Below are 13,654 nucleotides of genomic sequence, written 5' to 3'. Positions count from 1 at the left end.
ACTTGGGCCCAAACTTAAGCATATCACCTCGGGGTCCAAGTCCCTACTCCACTGTGTTGGGTATACTTGGGCCCAAGTTTAAGCGTCTCAAATAAACCCTCATGTGATTGCATCAGTGTGGCTCCTTGGTGGTCTTTCGGACGCGAAAACTTGGGTACAACAGCATCATCCTAGGCCTATAATTATTTCTAAAGTTATTTTGCAAATAAGTTTCAGGTAAGCAATAAAAGTAAATAACCAGGTGCACAAAAAGACAGTAAGGCATGAATAAAATATAATAGAATTACACTATAGAGAAACAGGGGCTTCATATACAGGCATTTTCAAATGCATATTTCAAATAATGCCTATTATTTTCAAGGTATAAGAGACAAGATTGAGAATTGTAGCAGATACTCAGAAATTAAAAATAGGATAACCAAAATTATGTATGAATGGATGAATTCATTAATATCTTGGACTCAGCTATCAGGGAAAAAATACCTACAATAAAGCATGGGGAAATAAAAAAGTTGGTAATACATAAAAAAGGTTAAAAGACAAGGAGGGCACCATGATAAGGTTTAATATATGTATAATTAGAATCCCAAAAAGGGAGAAAAGAGAAAAAGGGAAAAGTACTATTTACACAGAAAATGTCTGGAAACATTTCCAAATTGATAAAAAATATTGTAACAAATTCAAGTCCACTTACAAACTGTAAGAGAAATAAAAGGAAATCCTTGCCTAAGTACATCACAGTGAAATGGCTAAAAAACCAGAATAAAAGAAAACCTTGAGAGTAAGGGGAAGGGTGGATAGAAGTCAAATTACTTTTAAAGTAAATGATAATTTGAGTCAGTTTCTCAATATAAATAATAAAGCTGGAGCAATGGAAGCATACATTCCAAGTGTTGTAAGAAAGTAGTGCCAACCAAGAATTCTATAGCCAATATGACACCCTTTAAATAGGAAATTGAGCAGAAAAGAACAGTAAACAAAATCCTACGCTTCTTCATAATAAAAGCACTCAAAAAGTAGGAATGGAAGTTAACTTTTTCAGTTGATAAAAGACACTATTCCAACCAACAGCTAACATAGTACTTAAGGCTAAAAGACTGAATATTTCCCCCTAGAGATAATAAAGAAGACATGGATATTTGTTCTCACTACTTCTATTCAACATTATACCAAAGGTTCTAGTCAGGGCAATTAGGTAAAAGAAAAAACAAAAGAAGGAGAAGAAGAGAAGGAGGAGGAGGAGGAAGAGAAGGGAGGGGGAGAAGGAAGAAGAGAAGGGGGGTAAGGAGCAAAGGAGAGGAAGGAGGAGGAGAGAAGAAGAGGAAGAGGAGGAAGAAGAAAAGAAAAAGAAAAAGAAAGACAAAATAAAAGATATCCAGATTGGAAATGAAAGTTAAGTTGTCTCTATTTACAAATAACATGATATAAAATCCTAAGGAATCCACTAAAACAACAATAAAAAACCTCAAAACTATTAGAATAAATGAGTTTCATAGGGTTGCAGGATATAAGATCAATATACAAAAATTAATCTATATAAACTAGGAATGAACAATCAAAAAATGAAATTAAGAAAATAATCCCATTTACATTAGCAACAAAAAGACAAAGTACTTAGTAATAAATTCAAGAAAAGTAGTATAACATTTATAATCTGAAAACTATAAAACATGTTTGAAAGAAACCAAAGACCTAAATGAATGGAAAGATATCCCATGTTCATGGATTGGAAGACCTGATATTTTTAAGAGGAAAATACTCCCCAAATTGAAGCGCAGATTCAGTGTAATCCTTATGAAAACCTCAGCTGGTTCCTTTGCAGAAATTGACAAGTTGTTTTTAAAATTCAAAAAGAAATTCAAGGGACCCAGAACAGCTTAAAAAATCCTTAAAAAGAATAAGCCTGGAGGACTCACAATTCTTAATTTCAAAACTTACTATGAACCTATCATAATGAAAATAGTGTACTAGTGGCATAAGAAAAACATGTAGACCAACAGAATAAAACTGAAAGTCCAGAAATAAACTCTCATATTCATGGTCAATTAATTTTTGACAAGGATCTCAAGACAGTTCAATGAAAAAAAATTAGTCTTTTCAATAAATGATGTTGGAAACAACTGGATATACAAATGTAAAAGAAAAAGTTGGACTCCTTTCTCATATCATATATAAAAATGTATCATAGACTTAAATATAAAGGCAAGAACTCTATAACTCTTAAAAGAAAGTATAACAGTATATCTTTGTGACCTTAGTCCTCTTAGATATGACACCAAAAGCACATGTATCAAATTAAAAATGTTGTGATCCAAAGATATCAAAAAAAGTAAAAAAAAAACAAACACCCACAAAATGGAAGAAAATATTTGCACATCATAAGTATAACAAACTTGTGTATGTGCTTTGGTGAGTGCTGTGAAGTGTGTAAACCTGGCGATTCACAGACCTGTACCCCTGGGGATAAAAATATATGTTTATAAAAAATAAAAAATTATAAAAAAATAAGTATAACAAACTTGTATGTAAAGAATTTTTTAAAAGTCAGTAATAAAAAGACAAATAATTCAATTCAAGAGTGGGGAAAGGATCTGACATATCTCCAAAGAAAATATACATGTGGTCAATAAGCATACGAAGGGTTAACATCATTAGCCCTCTGGGAAATGCAAATTCAAAATCATAATGAGATATTACATGGCATCCGCTGGAATGGCTATACTGAAAAGACAGATAATAACAAATGTTAATCAGAATGGGGAGAAACTGGAACCTTTATACATTGCCGGTATGAAAGTAAAATGGTACAGGCACTTTGGGAAATATTCTGGCAGTTCTTTCGGTGATTAAACATGGAGTTATCATATGGCTCTGCAGTTACAAAGAGAAATGAAAAATTTGAATGCAAACGTTCATTGTGGCACTATTCACAATATCCAAAAAGTGAAAAAAAAAATCCAAATATCAATCAACTGATTGATGAATAAACAAAATGTACATACATATGATAGAACATTGTTCCTCAATAAAAAAAGAACAGAATACTGATACATGCCACACATATGAACTTTGAAAACTTATGCTAAGTGAATGCAACCGGTCATGAAAGACCACATTTTATATGATTCCTTTTATATGAAATGTTCAGAATAAGAAGGTCTATAGAGACAGAAAGTAAATTAGTGATTACCTGGGTTGCATGGGTAAAATGCAGAGTGACTAATGGGTATGGTCTTTTTCTGGGATCATAAAAGCATACTAAAGTTGATTGTAATGTTGATTGCAAAAATCTGTGTATACCTTAAAAGCCACTAAATTGTACTTTCGAGTGGTGAATTGTATGGTATGTGAACTATATCCCAATATAGTTGTTATATGTTGAAAAGTAAAGGTAAAACAAAACTTTTTGCAGACAAACAAAACAGATAATCAATTACCAGGAGACTCATCAGTTGAAGAAATTATAGATTAAAGCTCAGTGACTTCAGAAAGAATGAAGACCGACAATAAGGTAAATATATAGAAAAAACAAATGAGTATCAACTGTCAAATGATGCTAATGATACGTTATGAAGACACAATACACACGAACATAGGCAGAGATTCACATACAAAACAGTGGCATAAAAGTTGACAGGAGGTTAAACAGAGATAAGTATTTTAAGATCCTTGCATTGCCTGGAAAGTTGGTGAAATTAAATAAATATACTTTGGTTAATCAAGGATAGGTGTTGTAATCTCTGATATAATCACTGAAAGAATAGTAAAAATGTACATTACTTCCAACTTAATAAAGCAGGAAAGAGATGGTATACTCTAGCTGGGTAATTTGAAGACCATTTAATAAAGGAGCTCTTTATAAAGGTGTTATAAAGTTTAAACAAAACAAAATACAAACAAAATAAGATAGTGCAGAACTCTACTGTGTTAAGAACCGTGAAGTGTCTAAGATTTTACTTGACTAAATTACAAATTGAAAAATTATTCTAACGTAGTTTCAAGGACCCTGACAAAGGATGCAAGATTCTGGGTCAGAGACAAGGGCATTTTGTCACTCACTGCAATAGCAGTAGCCAGAGTATCAGCATTTGTTGGTTCTCCCAGCTTGAAATTTCCACATAGTCCTATGAAGAGGGTTAGGTAATACCTATACAAGCAGTGGATGGCACACAGGAGAGCAACTGTGCAAGTTGGAAGATAGGGGAAAAAGAGAATAAGTATCCCAACTTCATATTCTTCCCACTGTTCAATGTCCTGCTGGTGCCTTCCCAGTGAACGAGACCAACTAAAATTCAGACAGCAAGGAAGCTTACGTCATACGTAAAACTGACCTTCCTGCAGCCCAAAGCTGGTGGAAAAGGATGGAAAGTGGATCTGGTGGGACAAATGGATAAACAGAGGGGAAAAGATGAATTAATATGAAATAGTCCAAAATAAGGTAAGTAAAAAGGGTTAAAGGAATACAGAAATAGATAAAGAGATAGCACTCAATGGGACAGAGATGTAACCCAAAATGTTTAAATGTTTCAGTTAAGAGCAGTGATCATGTGATTGAATAAAAACCATGTGCAAAAAGCCCTAATCATATGTTATTTACAAAAGACACTTCTAAAGTATGGAGGTTAAAAAAAAAACTGACACGAATTAAGGAAAAAAGAGGTACCATAAAACATCAACCGAACTGTATTAACATCAGACAGAGACTTGAAGGCAGAAAAGTTACCAGAGGTGAAGAAGTCCATCTCAAAATATTAATTACTTTGATTTATCATGAAGACCTAATCATTCTAAATTTGTAAAATATCATACTGAAACTAACCTCTAAAAATACAGCCTTAAAACATAGCAACAATGGAACATACAGAGTAAAAATAAATTTAAAAACTCACAGAGTGGAAGATTGTAGTATAACATCTTTCAGAAAATGACAGAACAAACAAAAAATGAGTACAAAACTGAGAATTTAAACAACATGGTTGACAAGTTTGAGCTAACTGACATATATATAATAGTTAATCCAAGGACTGCAAAAAATACCTTCTTTTCAAGCATGCACATAATAATATTAATATTGACCATAGCTGGGCCATAAAGCAAGTTTCAACAAATTTCAAAGGACTAAATTCATATAGAGTATATTCTGTGACAAGATTATTAAGCTATATATTAGAAAAAGAACAAAATAAAAAGATAGCTAGAAAAATCTCTACAACAATAGAAATACAGACACTTTGAAAAGAAAAATAATGAAAAAATAATGAAAATACACCTGATTAAATCTTCAGGGATATAGCTATGGTCATACCTAGGAGGAAATATATGTCTGGGAATGAGAATATTAAAAAATATGAAAAGCTAAATATCAATGAGCTATACACAACAATGTCAAAAATTTATATAATCTTTGAGGAAAGAAAAATAAAAACCACTCCCTATCTCTGAGGTGATCATAACTCTCTACACCAATACCTCATAAGAATATTAAGTATGAGAGAGGGGTGCCTGGGTGGCCCAGATGGTTAAACATCTGCCATCAGTTCAGGTCATGACCTCGGGGTCTGGGATCAAGCCCTAAGTTGGCACCACACTAAGTGGGGAGTCTGCTTGTCCCTCTCCCTCTGCCCTTCCCCCTGATTCAGCTCTCTCTTTCTCTCAGATAAATAAACTCTTAAAAAAATTTTTTGAGGGCGCCTGGGTGGCTCAGTGGGTTAAGCCGCTGCCTTCGGCTCAGGTCATGATCTCAGGGTCCTGGGATCGAGTCCCGCATCGGGCTCTCTGCTTGGCAGGGAGCCTGCTTCCCTCTCTCTCTCTGCCTGCCTCCCCATCTACTTGTAATTTCTCTCTGTCAAATAAATAAATAAAATCTTAAAAAAAAAAATTTTTTTTGAGAATAGACAACTACAGACCAATCTGACTCATGAGCATAGTTGTAAAAACTGTAAACAAGGGATGCCTGGGTGGCTCAGTTGGTTAAGCGGCTGCCTTCGGCTCAGGTCATGATCCCAGCGTCCTGGGATCGAGTTCCACATCAGGCTCCTCGCTTGACAAGGAGCCCGATTCTCCCTCTGCCTCTAGCCTGCCACTCTGTCTGCCTGTGCTTGCGCTCTGTCTCTCTCTCTCTCTCTAACAAATAAATAAAATATTAAAAAAAAAACTGTAAACAAAATATCAGCAAACATCAAAAATATATAAGCAAGAATGAGTAAGGTTTATACTGTGAATATTAGTTTACCATTTAAAAAACATAATTCATTAGTTTAATAGAACCAAGGAGGAAAATAATCAACTCAGTAGATACAGAAAAGTTGTTTAATAATATTTAATATCCACTCTTGATAAAAAATTTTTAGCAAGAAGTGCCTTGCTCAGTCAGTTAAGGGTCTGCCTCTTGATTTCCATTCAGGTCATGATCTTAGGGCTGTGAGATCAAGGCCCGAGTAGGGCTCCACACTCAGAAGTCTGCTTGAGATTCTCTCTCTCCCTCTCCCCTCCTCCTCTCTCTTGCCCTTCCCCAACTCCCCCAATTTTTTTTTTTTTTTTTTTTAGCAAAAAGCGGTATGAGGGAACCCTCCTCCCTTATCTGATTATCTGATAAAGTATATCTATGACAAAGGTATGACATTATTTTATTTAATACCTACTCCTTTGAGATGAAGTAAAACTCTAATCTGCGCTATCCTCACTCGTATTCAGCATCGTACTCAAATTCCTAAGTAGGACGGCAAGTCTAGAAAAATACATAAAAGATAAGAAAATTAGAAACATAAAATTGTCATTATGCATGAATAATATATGGCCATCTATATTGAGAACATAAAACATTTCAGTTAAATTTTTAAAATTAATGCATGACAGTAATTATGTGGATAAAAGATCAATACACAGAAATCAGCTGTTTTCTCATCATAACAAATCATGGAAAATCAAACATTTTTTTAAAAGATTTTATTTATTTATAACAGAGAGAGCAAGAGAGAGAACCCAAGCACGGGACAGCTAGAGAGGGCGGAGCAGGCTCCCCGTCAAGCAGAGAGCCCAGTATGGGCCTGGATATCAGCACGCTGGGGTCATGACCCAAGCTGAACGTGGATGCTTAACGACTGAGTCACCAGGAACCCCAAAAATCAAATTTTAAAAAGGTATCCAAAGTAGTAAAAATATTACCTAAGTAAGTGTCTTACAATATGCACAAAATACTTATGTGCAAAATCATAAAACATCATTGCAACAAATTAAAGATATAACTAAATAGAAAGATACAGCAATTTTACGGATTGGGAACTTATTTGTTTTAAATACTATTTATTTCTAAACTGATGTATAGATTTATTGCAATCTAATCAAAATCCCAGTGGCTCTTTTAAAACTTCTGAAGCTAATTCTAAAATCAATAAATTGAAGAGCAAAATGAAATGCCTTGTTTTACTGAATATTAAGAATTTTTTATAAATCATAATAATCAAGGCAATGTGATTTTGGTATAAATACTGATAAATAAACCAACAGAATAGAAGAGAGGGCCCAGAAAAAGTCCATAGACATGTGTACAATTAATTTTAACAAAAGAGGCACTGAAAAATTGTGAGGAAAGGAAAATCCTTTTAATGAATAAAGCTGTAAAATTACCTGTTTATAATGGAAAAAAATAATCTTTACACTCTTATGCCTTCACATTTTCATACCCTAGGATAAAAATATTCATCATGTTGGATCACAGATTTAATTGTGGAAGGCAAAACAATAAATCTCTGGAATATATATATATAAGTATATATATATAAATTTTCTAACAAGCTATAAACAATCATAAAAAATAAATTTGGTTATTTAATACTTAAGAACTTCTACTATTTATCAAAAGATACCATTAAGATTTATAAGATGTAAGACACAGAATGGAGGAGTACATTTTCAAAACATAACTAACAAAGAGCTGCTAACAACAATATACAAAGAACACTTATAAAAGAATAAGAAAAAGATGACATAAAAATGGGCAGATACTTGAATTGGTACTTATCAAAAGAGGACGTTCAAATGGCAAACAATCACCTAAAAAAGTTCTCAACCTCATTATTCATCAAGAAAGGTCAAGTTCCACCCCGAGATATGGCTATATACTCAACCAGAATGTCTATTGTGAAAATTTGAATACTATTCCAATCCTCAAGGATGTGAAGAACTGAGGAAACTTATGCTGCTGGTTGTGAATTGGTACAATTCTGAGAAATCAGCAGAATCTACTCAAGCTGAATATACACACAGCATGACCTCACAATGCCCCTCATATATACCATCCAGAAAATGTATACACATGTGCATCAAGAGACATGTACAAAATGTTCATTGCAGCAACAATTAACAATAGTCAGAAGCTGGAAGTCATCCAGATGCTTATCAGTCGTAGAATGAATAAATAAACTGTGCTATTTACATACAATAGAAGAATGAGCTACAGCTACTTGAAAAAGAATATTGTAAATAATACCTTAAGGGAACCAAGTCTAGCACAAATGGGTCATATTGTATGATTCCATTTATATAAATGTCAAAACCAGACAACCTACTTTATTGTGTTTTGGGGTGGATACTTATGGTTAAACTATGAGTTGATTACCATGAAAATCCAGATTGGAGGGAGAAGCTTTTAGAGGATTGACTGCAATTCACGACCTGACATTGGTGTCTGCCTTGTAATAAGTCGTCATACAATTTTGTCTGTGAACTTCTCTTCTGTATGTATGATATCTTTCCCAACCTAAAGGGTTAAGAAATTTGATTTGATGAATAAAGGAAGTGAGACAGTAAAGCAGGGAGAACACCTCTTCCTTGAAGGGTAGAAAGGCTAGGATACCTGGCAAGAGACAGGAAAGGGAGGTGCAAAGGGGCAGACAATGCTCAAATTGGGGGAGGGGCCAAGAGACAAACTGCTTCCTTTGCAGTTTTACAGATTTAAGTCAAAAAGGACAACAGCCACTCAGGGGAGGATACAGTCTTTGGTACCAAGATAACTGCCTTGGTGTTTCAGACCAACATATCTGCCTCATTGTTTCAGAAATCTTAGTCAGTTATGGGAAGGAAAAATCTCCCTTTATAACTTCCTTTTTGGTGAAAAATTGTCACTATATTCTTTTAGACTGTACTAGGTCTGATAGTATTCTGCTTTTATATTGCATAGTTCTTTATTTAGAATCATTTTTTGTAAACCTTTTAGATAGAAAAACTGGTTCTTTTGTTGGCTTGCTTCGAAAATGAGAATGAGCTAATTCTAATAATTCTTGGTATAGAGCCTCAAGGTATCTAGATGTAAATTCAATATTTAACTCCCGTCTGCAAGACACAACTATTTAGGTCCCATTCCTCTGAGACTTGTTCTTTTTGCTCTTGCCCCTGATGACTACGGGTATTATAATTTTTGCCATGGGGTTTAGAAAAGGAGCAAAAAGGCTGCAAATGGATACTCCCTGGATAGTCACTAAAAGAAAATGTCTGGAGAGGGGAGACAAGATTGAGATCTCATTCCAACAAATGAATACTCGGTCTTGAGGTTAAACATTCATACTGGGAAGTGTAGCAGGACACACTACTGGAAAATAGTAGAATTCAGAATCCAGTGATTCTGAAGATATAAACACTTTTCACCTATCCTTTTCTCTGACAAAAAAGCCCGTTCTCTGTGTGTGTGTGTGTGTGTGTGTGTGAGAGAGAGAGAGAGAGAGAGAGAGTTGCTGGGAGCAGGGTGGGAATAAACTTTAACGACTGATTCATCCTCTTGTTAGATGCTCAGAGTATCATTCCATTTTATTTATTTATTTATTTTTAGTTTTTCACATTTTTAGAAAAGATTTTATTTATTTATTTAAGAGAGAGAGAGAGAGCAAGAGTGAGAGCAAGAGACAGGAGCAGGGACAGGGAGAGAAGGGGAGCAGAATCCCCCGCTGAGCAGGGAGCCCAATGTGGGGCTCGATCCCAGGATCCTGGGATCATGACCTGAGCCGAAGGCAGACACTTAACTGACGGAGCCACCCAAGTCCCCACAGAGTGTACCATTCTAGAAGAGAAATTGGGTGCCTCCAAGACTTTTGGAAGAATTAGGGATAAAGAAGAAAGAAAAAAGAGGAAGAAGAAAAAGAAAGAGGAGGAGGAGGAAGGAGGAGGAGGAGGGAAGGAAGAGGAGTTGTTTCTTTATATGTTTAGTTCGAGTTATCTGTAAATACATAACCTCTTTTTTATTTTGCTGGAATGGCCTCACTATATCTGTATGCTTTTACATGAAACTCTCTTAAAACCTGCATGTAGAATTTAGACCATATTTAGGGACCTGGAGGTGAGTGAGGGCTTTGCCTGGCACACAGCATCAAAACACGTTAACTTTCACCATGATGAGTATACCATTATTTTATCCGGCCCGAGAACTACCATTTTGTCCTTCCATGGCTAGTGCACTGTAGAGAGTCTCCTGGAGACCACACCCACCATGTGACCTGCACTGATTCTGCTCTTTATTGGGTCTCAATTTTGACATCAGTAAAATGAAGAACTTAGATTCTATAAGCTATTTGACCCAAAGATTTTCCTACTGTGGTCTACTCCCAGTTTCCTTAGAAGCTGGGAGTTAGTGACTCCTGGTTGTTAGAAGGCTGGTGCTGTGGTGTTATGTGTGTGTGTATGGAATAAAGGGTTTTGCCTACTTCTTCAGGTGGAAGTGTTTGCCTCGCCCTGGGCCGGAATTGTGGAGGTTAAGAAAACCTGGTGAAACAGATGCCAGGGACACGTGTTACCTAATTTGGTCAAAGAACAAAGAGTGTGTTAAGCATTTGGAAATCCTCTACAGTGCACTGGGATGAGGGAACTTATGGGAAGAGCAGATAGAATTTCAGAGTAGTTGCACCTCAGAGCCTAGGCATAATGTAATTACGGTAATCCACCCTTAACTGCAGAAATGTGTTTCAAGATCCCCCAGTGGATACCTGAAACCATTATCTATTACCAGACTGAACCACCTATACTGATTATGTATCTATCTTATAAACTATATTATATATACCATGTTTTATGCTCTACATGGCTATCTGATACATTTTAATTTATAAATTAGGCACAGTAAGAGATTAACAATCATAACTAATTAATAGAACGATTTTAACAATATACTGCACTAAAGGTTATATAAAGGTGGCTTCTCTCAAAATATCATATCGAACTGTACTCACCCTTCTTGTGACGATGTGAGATGACAAAATGCCTACCTGAGGAGATGTGAGAATGAGGTGTGCCTTGAGAAGAAGCTACGGACTTTCTGCCTGTATCTCAAAAGGAAGGTCATCTATTCCAGAAGGAGGCTGACCACAGGTAACTGAAATGGAGGAAAGCAAAATCACAGAAAGGGGCTACTACTTCAAACAGTCTGGGTTTTTAAGAAAGGATCTTCTGAATTGGATGCGTAACTGCACTGATTTCTAGGGCTCTGCCAGGCAGGCTATTGAACCCCATTTTCCTTATCTGTAAAATGGGGTAAACATTGAGATTTGTGAGGCTGTTGTGAGGGTGGAATAGGACAAGGCAGACCGGGGATTCGTTACATGAGGGCTGTTCTTACTAAAAGAAAATATTTTTCTCGAACTCCCAAGACACCTTCAGGATTATTCACGCCTTACTAAGAATTCTGAAACATCTCAGTAGTTTCCTGTACTGCATGGATTGCACTCCCTGCTCCCTTACACCCCCCCCCCCCCAAGGCCCCGTCTAAGGCTGCAGGAGTGGAAGGAAGAGGCACGTGGGGGAAGACTGGGGCAAACCTAGCCCCATGGCCCCTGGCCTCCGGGCACGGTGGGGCCTGTCATGGCGGCCCAGCCACAGCTTAGGTGATCTCAGAGCCAGGAAAGAAGGGTCTGGGGGGTCAGGGCCTCCCAGACCCCAGCCCCGCCTGCGCTCCGCTAGGCAAACCCCTCGGGAACGCCGGTTCACATGGGTCCCCGCCTCCAGCGGTGCGGGCCCGCCCTGACCCTGGGCTCAGCCCTCGCGCTCGGGTGCCCACCTGGGTAGGTGGCGGCCCGAGCCTCGCGTGCCGGCCACCGAGGGCCGAACCCCGGCCACACCGGACCTCTGGCAGCGCCCCGGCGCGTCCCGGGCGGGGTGCGAGGCCCGCCCGGCGCTCGGCGCCCTCCCCGCCCCCTCCGCGCCTCGCCCCGCCGCCCGCGGCCCCCACCCACCGGCCGCTCCTCCCCTCTCCCCACCCTCCTCTTCCGCCCCCTCCCCTCCCCCGCCGCCTCGCCGACTGCTCGGCCGCGCGTCTGAGCCGCCCGGGCCCGGAGCGCAGGCGGCGAGGCCACCGCACCTGCAGCGCGCTCGGGCTGCCGAGCAGGCGCTTCGCCTCCCGCCACCCGGCCTCCCTCTCCCCGCCGCGCCGGGTCTCCTGTGACACCCGAGACCCCCCGGCCAACGACAATGACCACTTCCCTGCAAGATGGGCAGAGCGCCGCGGATAGGGCGGCTGCCCAGGACTCGCCGCTGGCTGCCCAGGTGTGCGGCGCTGCCCAGGGGAGGGGCGACGCCCGCGACCTGGCGCCTGCCCCCTGGTTGCACACGCGGGCGCTCCTGCCCCCTCCGGACGGGACCCGCGGCTGTGCTGCAGACAGGTAGGCAGCCCTCGGAGGGCGCGGGGGAGTGTCCTGGGTTGGCAGCCGGCGAGGGGCTGAGGAGGCGGTCCTAGGGGGTGAGCCATGTGCCCAGAGCTGGGCCAAGTTTGTGAAAGTCTCTGAAGACAATTCCCTTTGAGCTGGCTCCTACCGGCTCAGCAGGACATTGCGATCTCCCAGCGCCTTATAAATAGCATCACCGTTTCATTGAGAGCTCCTGGTCGCTTTCACCTCTGCCCATCCGTGCGAACTAGGAGGCCAGGCGGACCAGCCCCTTCCTCTCTTCGTGGCCCTGCACTATAAAAAACCCCCAAACCACACCAAAACAGAAAAACCCTAATCCTTTTTATTTTATATATTTTTTAAAAATCATAGCATAAATGAGTTCACCTCCCACATAGACTCTTACAGCGACCCTGGAGAGGCAAAGCAAGGATTGACGTTTGAGCAGTCTTGCTGTTCAGCAGGAAAGAATAGAGGCTTTAAAAGGTTTCTCAATCTCCATAGCATTCAGCGCTAAGTGCCTTTAGAGTTCACAATTTTGCACATACTTTAGGAAAGAAAAAGACTGCAACAATACAAAAAGCTGTAGTCCTTTATATTCATACATTGAAATGGTACTTTTTTTTCCTCCAGATTTTCAAAGTGCTTCAACTTCACAGAAGTTAAAATTACTCTGCAGTGGACTAGAGTACATTTTATACTAGCAAGTTCTGTTCACTTACCTCTTCAAAAACACTGCCTTGCGGTTTAGTATCTATAAGCACTTGAAAAATCAACAGACTGTGTGTGGGCAACATTGTGAATGAAATTTGAAGTGAGATGAACCACAGCTATAATTAATAAACCATAACTTCCAAAAGTGATTAGTAAAATAGCATAGGGATGAATTCACTAAATGTAGACTTTGTCAATTTAATGGATCCATAAAAATATCTAACTTCTCAGGATGGTTTTTGGGTCAATAATTATATAGTCTGTACTTCAGCTTAGGAAAATTATTAAAAAATGCTGGA

General features: G+C 38.8%; 1 protein-coding gene and 1 long non-coding RNA gene across 5 annotated transcripts in view; one reads left to right on the top strand and one right to left on the bottom strand.

Annotated features, from left to right (window-relative positions):
• LOC116597706 overlaps window positions 1-12,858 on the bottom strand; it is a 56,292-nt gene extending 43,434 nt beyond the window's left edge. The window contains exons 1-2 of the long non-coding RNA XR_004288749.1: window positions 12,790-12,858; window positions 11,250-11,356 (exon numbers count right to left, since the gene is read on the bottom strand). This is a non-coding gene — a long non-coding RNA (uncharacterized LOC116597706). The remainder of the gene's footprint in view (window positions 1-11,249; window positions 11,357-12,789) is intronic.
• Window positions 12,262-13,654, top strand: part of GRB14 (growth factor receptor bound protein 14) — a 115,074-nt gene continuing 113,681 nt past the window's right edge. For all 4 annotated transcript variants that reach the window (XM_032355785.1, XM_032355787.1, XM_032355784.1 and 1 more), the window contains exon 1: window positions 12,262-12,638. In XM_032355785.1, coding sequence (XP_032211676.1) covers window positions 12,448-12,638 — 191 coding nt within the window. In that variant the 5' untranslated portion in view covers window positions 12,262-12,447. The remainder of the gene's footprint in view (window positions 12,639-13,654) is intronic.

The sequence above is a fragment of the Mustela erminea genome, chromosome 8 (assembly GCF_009829155.1).
Source record: "Mustela erminea isolate mMusErm1 chromosome 8, mMusErm1.Pri, whole genome shotgun sequence".
Lineage (NCBI taxonomy): Eukaryota > Metazoa > Chordata > Mammalia > Carnivora > Mustelidae > Mustela > Mustela erminea.
The sequence above is the reverse complement of the archived record's forward strand: the minus strand, read 5'-3'. Positions and strand labels throughout refer to the sequence as shown.